Below are 8,331 nucleotides of genomic sequence, written 5' to 3'. Positions count from 1 at the left end.
GCCTGGCCATTTTCACGTTATGCAGAACTCGACGGCCCACTGGGTGGAAACAGTCACTGGTGCATGCAACCCTCTAGACTCCCACAAACAGTAAGCGGCGCTAACGGTGACTTTTATGGGAGCTGGGTGTGCCGCCACAGGACTGGGTGCAACCGGCGTAGAGTTGTTGGTGGCGTTCGTGCCCGCAACGAGCCGCCCTCAGCAGGTCAACCCGCTGGTGCCGCTCCTTCAGGTGACCTACGTCGAGAACCCCTCCGCAGAGGCGGATGGGGTGGGCCACCGTGCCGACTTCGATCTGTGCCTGGAGGCCGGCGCGAGCGTGGCGGAGCACGCCCAACAGCTGCTGGGCCTGATGGCTGCCGGCGCCTCGCGTGCCTACACGCCCAAGCTCTTCCTGCAGGGCAACGTGGACTTTCAACTCACTCGTGGTGATCTGGGAGTGTCCCTCTGATCGTCAATGTTGTCCACACAAAATAGGTATTAGCCCACGGGTCACCCGCCACGTCTGCGGCTTTGGTGAAGAGAAAAAAATAGCCAACGGGAAATCAAACGTCGCAGGCCCTACTTCGCCTAAAAGAGGGTCTCGCGCGGACGGTGTTGTTGCCGCGGGAGAGGACAAAGTTGTAGAGAGAGCGAGTTTTGGAGCCGAGGCCGCCACAGGTTAGAAGCACAAAAGTCGACTAGAAGCCGTCGAAGGCACTCACCGCAGCGCCTTTAAGCCATGTTCAGCAGCAGCAGCAGCAGCAGCAGCAGAAGTAGCAGCAGGCAGGACTTGTCCTCTGGTGCCCCCCCCCCCCGGGGTCCATTTTGGCTTTTGGTTTTGTTGTTGTTGTTGTTGAGCTTAACATGTGCGTGCTTTCTTTCTTTTTCTGCTTGCAGCCCCCTCCTCCCCGTCGCTGTCGACATCGCCACCGTCGTCGCCGGCGGTAGCGGCCAAGAAGCCCAAGCGGCAGTACTCGGAGGCCACCTGGCCCGACCCAACGGCACCGCCTCACGCCTCGCCGCAGGTGGACGATGTCTCGCGGCTCAACGCCACCGACGTCGAGCGCGTGTTCGAGGTTCGCACGCCGGCCGACATCAAGGCCATCCTGCGCTGCGCCGCGGCAGAGGGCCGGCAGGTGTCGGTGCGCGGGACACAGCATTCGATGGGCGGCCACACCATCGCGCCCGGCGGCTTCGTGCTGGACATGCGCCACTTCGACCGCCTGGCCTATGATCCGGCCACGGAGCTCGTCTCCGCGGGCACGGGAGCCCACTGGACCGATCTCATCCACTACCTCAACCAGTTTGGCCTCTCGCCGCGCACGATGCAGAGCTACTCGAGCTTCTCCGTGGGCGGTACGGTGAGCGTCAACGCGCACGGCATCACCACCGACCACTGCCTGGCTGAGTCGATCGTTAGCTTTACCCTCATTACTGCCGACGCGCGCGAGGTGGTGTGCAGCCGCACGGCCGAGGCCGACGACGCGCGGGAGCTGTTCTCGCTGGCCATCGGCGGCTACGGCCTGTTCGGCATCATCACCGAGGTCATGCTGCGGGTCAACCCCAACCTCCACCTCGAGCTCGACCTCCTGCGTGTGGCCCCGAAGGACTTTGGGCGCGTCTACCGGAGCCTGCTCGCCGCCGATCCGGACAAGGGCGGCGACGTCGACATCAAGATGGCCCGGCTGGACATCACCAACCTGGAGCACATCGAGCTCTACGTGTTCCGGCGGGCCTCGCCGGTGCAGACCGTGTCGCCGCTCGATCTCAAGCCGCGCGAGATGTCGCTCAGCTCGCGACTCATCTACAAGTGGCTGGCGCCCACGCTCCAGGAGCTGCGGTTCACCGTTGAGCGCACGCTAGGCACCGCCTTCGACTGGAGCCAGACCAACGAACGCAACGCGCTCATGTACGAGAGCGCGGTGCCGCTCGCGCGCCTCTATTCGCCCCTGCTCCACATCGATGACACCTTCATCCTACAGGAGTACTTCGTGCCACAGAAGTCGTTTCTGCGGTGGGTCGAGCAGGCTAAGCCTATCTACCGCCGCATCGCGCAGCACTCGCTCGTGAGCCTCCTCAACACCACCATCCGCTTCGTGCACCACGATACCGAGACCGCGCTGGCCTACTCCCGCAGCCCCGAGGGCGTCTACGCGTTCGTCCTCTACTACCGCATCCGCCGCACGGCCGAGGCCGATGAGGCGCTCCGGCGGTTCCACGAGGAGCTCACCGAGGTCACGCTCAGCGTGCGCGGCACCTTCTACCTGCCCTACCGCCACCACTACTCGTTCGAGCAGCTGGAGCAGGCCTACGGGCGCGACACGCTGCTCAGCTTCCTCGAGCGTAAGGAAAAGTATGACCCGGGCTGCCTCTTCTCCTCCCTGTGGCTTCGCAAGTACGGCTCGGCCTACGCCTCCGACGCCTACCGCCAGCTCATCCTCAGCTCCAAGTCGGCTTCCCGCGCTGCCGCCTCCTCGCTGCTGACGTCGGCAGGCAAAGTCGACGCGTCGTTCGAGATGCCCCTGGTGAGCGAGCGCCGCACGGACTCGTACCGGCGCCTCTTCCACAACGCCCTGTTGCGGCGCCAGTTCTTGGAGGAGTTCCTCGTACACGTATTCAACATCGAAGACCCCAGCACCCTCTTCCGGCTCATCTCCCAGGCCGTGTGGGAGCCCGACAACGTCACCGACCTCGACGTCTACGCCCACCTGCAGGCTGCCCTCGCCACGTACGCACCGCACCTGCTACTCACAATCTCCTCTCAAACTAGTTTGGGCCTGACGGGCGGGCGGCTCTGACTGTGCGGTTTGGAACCAGGGAAAACGCGGGTCCGGTCAACATGCTGAAGAAGACGTGGCGCCAGCTGAAGCAACTGCGGGAGCAGAAGGACGAGATTGCCCGAGAGACGGTCTCCATCATGTCGCGACTGGGCAAGATCGGCCAGTTGCACGACTACGTGAGCATCGGCGACAACGGCAAGATGGTGCTGCCTCTGCGCGAGGCGCTTGGCATGCGCGGCCAGGTGTGGGTCGTGCACGACGTGCGGCCCGAGAGCTCGGAGATCCCTGTCGTGCTCGAGCGCGGGAGCGTGGAGCCCCTCGGCCACTTCGTGCTTGTGGACTACCAGGACGTGACCACGCCGGGCTGGGCGATCCCGGACGAGTCGGCCGACCTCGTCACCATGAACCAGGGCCTTCATCACCTTCCGCAGACCGACATCATGAAGTTCCTGGGCGAGGTGCGTCGTATTCTGCGCCCAGGCGGCCTCTTCATCGTCCGCGAGCACAACGCCCGACCTGTCACACCTCCCAGCGTACCAGCCCCTTCCCTCTCCCATTAATCGTAAGTTCAAAAATTAGTCTAATCCTCTCTTCTCTTGTATGGCTGGTGTATATTCCACACTGGAACAGAAGGGACAGGCGCCCACGAGCGAGCTCGACCTGATCCCGATGCTCGACTTGGCCCACAGCGTGTTCAACGCGGTCACCGGGGTCTCCCTGCACGACGAACGCAACGAAGTGCGTGCGTTCCGCTCGGTGCTGGCGTGGCGCGAGATCATCGAAGCGGCTGGCCTGGTGGACACCATGGTGTACGAGGTGCAGGCCGACGACCCGACCGTCGACGAGATGATGTGCTTTTACAAGCCGCCCTTCACCCACTACGGCCCGCGAGACGACCTGCCTGAGCTCTCCGAGCTTCAGCTACCGGCTCCGCCCCCGTTCGTACCGGTGCTGGCCAACCTGTTCAAGCAGATCCCTGCCACCGCGCTCGACGTCCTGCGCACGACGATCGAGGGTCTCATCACTAACCTGCCCTCGCTGGCCAGCACACTGCTAGCCTACGTGGGCACCACCACCTCGCCGGGCGCGTCCCACGTCATCAAGCAGGCCATCGACCGTCTCACGGCCGAGGTCGCCACGTGGCTGGAGCGCTTCCGCCCCTTCATCGAGTCCTCCGACAGCGGCGACGACGCGGCCCTCAACTTCCTCCCTCCCGAGCTGTTTCTCATCGTGCCGGCCCTCAACAAGCGGGTTGCGCTAGGAACCGCCTCGCCCATGGAGATGGTCGCAGCCGCCATCCTGCACGACCTCCAGGTCGCCTTTGCTGCTGGACCGGCGGCGGCGGCGGACGACAACAAGGAGCTCAGCGAGTCAGCTCCTGCCAGCATCTCCACGCGCGGCTTCACGTCCGTCGACGTGACACAGAAGCTCACCACCCTCACGCGCGCCCTGCCTGGACTCCTTGAGCAGAGCGTGCTCGACGATATCGAGGTGCCACCGCTGGCCCAGCGCGCCATTCGCTCCTTCCTTGCCGCCTCCGCGTCGGCCAAGGAGTACGAGGCCGCCACCAGTGGTGTCGAATCACCACATGCCAAGACCGAGGACCGGTTCCTGCCCATCGGCGAGGGGGCAGTGAAATACCTGGACCTCCAGGCCTGGAAAGAGCTCTCAACCGCGCTGGACGAGATCACCAAGCGCCGGGTAGCGCCTCCACCCCTCCACGCCATCATCGCGGCGGCCGGGGCCAAGGAGAGCCTGCGCGGCACCGACAGCGCCGCAGTATGGGCTCGCGCCCTGTCAGCTGTGCTCGGCTCGCCGCTGGTCTACCTCACCCGCGCGCTGGTCTTCCAGTTGAGGCTGGTCGGCATCGACGGCGTCTACAAGGCCTGGGATCTCGCCCAAAAGCGGCGCAAGGCGACGCAGTGCGAGGCGCTCGCAGGTGCGGAGGACGAGGAATCGGCGAATCCGCTACTCGAGGCTCTCCGCCCGTTCACGGAGCCCCCTACCAACGACGCTGTCATGGAGGAGGGCCACTTCGTCGATGTTCATAACGTGGCCGAGGTCGTGTCGGCCACCTTCGGCTACACGAGCATCACGGCCAGGCCCACCGACGTGACCGCGATCATCGCCCGCCGGCTCAAGAACAACACCCTGCGGCTGGCCGACCTGTCATCGTCTAAGCTCCAGAAGCAGCGGGAGGTGGTGCCTCTTCTAGGCTTGGACCGGCTCCGCAAGGCGGTCACGCTCAACGTCTCTGAGCTGAAGATCCGGTACCGGCCGGTGCTGGAGACCGACCCCACCTACCAGCGCAAGGTCGACGAGTTGCTCCTCCAGCTTTCCGAGTCCGGCTGGGTCAAGCCGCTCCACCGAAACGACGGCCATTTCACCTGGTTCAAGCTCCCCGAGTGGATGCAGGTACTTTACCTTTAGCGCACGCACGCACGCACGCACGCACGCACGCACGCACGCACGCACGCACGCACGCACGCACGCACGCACGCACGCACGCATCTGAGTTTGTTGTCATCATGGAGCTCACGTCGCTTTGGGGGTTGTTGGCCAGGTCGAGATGGTGCAGATCTTCGGTGAGAGCATGAACCACACGCCGTGGTACCGCTTCCCGTTCATGCCGTTCATCAAGCTCTACTTCGAGGTTCTGCTCAAGGAGGTGGGCATCGTGCGGTCCGAGCACGGACTGGTCAAGGCTCTGTTCAGCAACGCCTTCCTGACCGACCTCATACCGGGCGTGGTCATGTTCGGCCTGTTCCTCCAGCTGCAGCTCCTCGCGCTGCCGGTCAAGTCGATCGGCGGCGAGGAGTACACGCCGGAGCTCATGGTCGAGCAGGTGGTCCTTCTCACCCCGCCGGCGGCCGCTTCATCGTCGCAGCCCATCGCGTGGCGCAAGATCGACAAGCGCATTTCGGCCCAGCAGGTGGCCGAGGGCGAGGGGCTCTACATTCTCACCGTGCCCACCTTCAAGCCGCTCACCGAGATCCTCCGCAAGATCGCCAGCAAGCTGCCGCAGAGCCAGGTGCTGGAGATCTCCAACCAGCGCGTCGTCCAGGTGAAGGTCCTCCTGCCGGCCAGCAGTGCCGAGACGGACGAGGACGAGGCGGCGCTCCAGGCCAAGCTGGGGGCGATCACCGGGTGCGCGGTCATGTTCACCTACCGCTTCCCGGTCGACGGCTCGTCCGCGTCTTCGCGCCCACGCCTGTGCGTCTCCCTGCGCGTCGCCACGCTCGCCGTCGTTCGCCTCTTCCAGGTGTGCGCCCAGCTTGGGGTCTCCGTCGAGCAGGTCTACGACTTCTACGCCTGATGATGATGGCGTCGTTTGTTTCCCGTGCTTCCCACTGGGCCACGACGTGGCGCCAGCAGGGAAAATAGACAAAATAAATATTAATTAGACTGTCGTTTCTTTCTACGTGCGTGCACGGACAACATAATGGAAGAAGCCGGCAGCACAGCTTCTCCGGCGACGAGGAAGAAGAGTGCGCTCTACACACGGACGGGCGATAAAGGTACTCCTACAGTGCATGGTGGTGGACCCGGGTGGTTCACGAACGATTTGGAAACGAATTTTAAAATTAAGATCAAGATTTGTGATACCATGCCAAACGAGATCTCTTACGGTGGTGGCTCATCAGGTGAGTCGAGTCTGTACACCGGAGAGCGACGAGCCAAGGACGATGCCATCTTTGAAGCACTCGGCACCATCGACGAGCTCAACTCGCACCTAGGGTATAGGACTTCTTTTCACCGGCGGCGTGCTGACAGACAGCACACGTGCTCCCCCCTACCCTCATGACTCGAGCGGTGCCGATGACACGCACGCGCACTCATGCACGCAGGGTAGCAAGCGAGTACTGCAAGCTGGCGGACAACGGCCTGCACGTCTACATCGAAGAGATACAGGCCCGGCTGATGGACGTTGGCTCTGCCGTGGCAACTCCAGAGACTTCGGCTACTGAGCCGCAAAAGGGTGCGCGGCGTGTCATCCCTCCCGATCTTTCCAGCAGCACCACCGTAAGTGAGTCTCACTCTTTCGGGGGGGGGGTCTCGACTTTCTTGGCAGCCAAAATGGCCTTTGGTATGGAGTACACAGAAGCCCTCGAAGAGTGGATCGACCTGCTCGACGGGCAGCTCCCCAAGCTCACCAGGTTCATTCTGCCCGTACGCACGCCCTTTCGGCTCGGCCCACCTTCCGCAGCAGTGGCATCATCCTCGCTCTCTCCTATTTTTTGGGCTGTGTTGCGTGCAGTCTGGCGGCATGAGCAGCGCACACTTGCACGTAGCCCGATCGGTGTGCCGGAGTGCGGAGCGGCGAGTCGTGACGCTGGTTCATCTCCGAACGACGGACTCGTCGGTCGCTTGTTATCTCAACCGGTAAGGATGTCGACCACTCACATGCATCTCCGCCTATTTTTACTCATTCCTTGTGTGCTGTTGTGACGGACGTGTGTGGTGGTGGCGTGTGCGTGTACGCCACAGGTTGAGCGATTTTCTCTTTGCCGCGGCAAGGTGCGCCGCAATGAAGGATGGCAGGGAGGAGACTACCTACAAAAAGGGTGAAGGCAAGAAGGTTCGACCTGTCCAAGCAAACGAGTAAAGTGAAGCTGCCTGTAAGAGCACACCGGTGAACATAAAATCACCTAAGGTGACTTACAACGCTCCCTTCCTGGAAGTGCCGCGACCTCAAGGCCCTGTTGCTGCGAGCGCTCGCTACGACGACATCACGCTGCCCAAGTTCAACTCGCGCGCGCGGCGTTGCAGTCAGCGAGCTGTTCCAAAAATTTCAGCTGAACAAAACGTTTGGCCCTGGCCCACTTTTTTACGCGGCAGCAAATGGAGACGGCACGCAAGTACAAGATAATCTTTGTCCACGTCGATGAAACGCCCCATTCGGTTCTGTTGGATCTCGAAGTCGAGTCGGTTGATCAATTGACCAAGGCGATCCTGAAAGAAGTCGTTGATGCTGCGGCCAAAACAGTTTACATCGTGGAAGAAGGAAAAACCGGTCTCCGTCCCCTCATCGACCTCCCGACGGGTCCCACGCTCTCTGTCCAAGTTCGCGCCACCATCGATGAGATCAAGGGTACGTTGTACACCATCTGAATGGTGTGGTTGTGGCATCGAGTAGCTAACCTCTTAGACGCGATTCGATCAGTGGCCACCCCCTTGACCAAAGGAGAGAGCGGAACACGAAGTTTGTCCTCCTTGGGATCGAACGAGTCCGGCTGGAGATCATACGCTGAGGCAAATAAAGCGCTTTCCACCTGGGTGGGCGCTTTCGGCAGGCCTGCACACCGTAGGGCGGCGCTAAACGCCGACTCAACCACACTGCTTACGACTCTAGAGCCACTTTTCGAGGTGCGCCCCTCTTCCCCTCCCCTGTCTCTGTTTAACTACAACAACAACAACAACAACAACGACAACAACAACAATGACATCAATATTGGAGGGACGAAGAAGGTGAGCAGCACTAATTTTCACTAATGTATATGAGCTTTCAGCTCGTGGAGTGCGACAGTGCAAGGATCAACAGTTTGTGGAAAGACAAGGTGGAGGCTGG

The 8,331-nt window shown here is 61.9% G+C and overlaps 5 protein-coding genes across 5 annotated transcripts; all 5 read left to right on the top strand.

Moving 5' to 3' along the window:
- Positions 1-19: 19 nt before the first annotated feature.
- ACA1_001550 (Dgalactarate dehydratase/Altronate hydrolase-like protein) lies at positions 20-451 on the top strand (the record flags this gene model as incomplete). Its single annotated transcript, XM_004334228.1, has 2 exons — positions 20-59; positions 141-451. The coding sequence occupies 2 exons, from the start codon at positions 20-22 to the stop codon at positions 449-451; spliced, it is 351 nt and encodes a 116-aa protein (XP_004334276.1).
- Positions 452-721: 270 nt separating this feature from the next.
- Positions 722-2,780, top strand: ACA1_001540 (FAD binding domain containing protein; the record flags this gene model as incomplete). Its single annotated transcript, XM_004334227.1, has 4 exons — positions 722-782; positions 880-1,124; positions 1,230-1,526; positions 1,590-2,780. The coding sequence occupies 4 exons, from the start codon at positions 722-724 to the stop codon at positions 2,778-2,780; spliced, it is 1,794 nt and encodes a 597-aa protein (XP_004334275.1).
- Positions 2,781-2,821: 41 nt separating this feature from the next.
- Positions 2,822-6,078, top strand: ACA1_001530 (FAD linked oxidase; the record flags this gene model as incomplete). The annotated part of the gene is made up of 6 exons (XM_004334226.1): positions 2,822-3,052; positions 3,077-3,220; positions 3,393-4,622; positions 4,648-4,681; positions 4,702-5,177; positions 5,326-6,078. The coding sequence occupies 6 exons, from the start codon at positions 2,822-2,824 to the stop codon at positions 6,076-6,078; spliced, it is 2,868 nt and encodes a 955-aa protein (XP_004334274.1).
- Positions 6,079-6,204: 126 nt separating this feature from the next.
- On the top strand, positions 6,205-7,368 carry ACA1_001520 (ATP:cob(I)alamin adenosyltransferase; the record flags this gene model as incomplete). The annotated part of the gene is made up of 6 exons (XM_004334225.1): positions 6,205-6,280; positions 6,407-6,500; positions 6,611-6,741; positions 6,835-6,932; positions 7,021-7,145; positions 7,251-7,368. 6 exons carry the CDS (start codon positions 6,205-6,207, stop codon positions 7,366-7,368), a joined length of 642 nt encoding a protein of 213 aa, XP_004334273.1.
- Positions 7,369-7,604: 236 nt separating this feature from the next.
- Positions 7,605-7,874, top strand: ACA1_001510 (uncharacterized protein; the record flags this gene model as incomplete). Its single annotated transcript, XM_004334224.1, has 1 exon — positions 7,605-7,874. One exon carries the CDS (start codon positions 7,605-7,607, stop codon positions 7,872-7,874), a length of 270 nt encoding a protein of 89 aa, XP_004334272.1.
- Positions 7,875-8,331: the final 457 nt, after the last annotated feature.

This window comes from Acanthamoeba castellanii, assembly GCF_000313135.1.
Source record: "Acanthamoeba castellanii str. Neff unplaced genomic scaffold scf7180000082863, whole genome shotgun sequence".
NCBI classification, from domain to species: Eukaryota; Discosea; order Longamoebia; family Acanthamoebidae; genus Acanthamoeba; species Acanthamoeba castellanii.
Note: the sequence above shows the minus strand (reverse complement) of the source record. Positions and strands in the feature narration are given on the sequence as shown.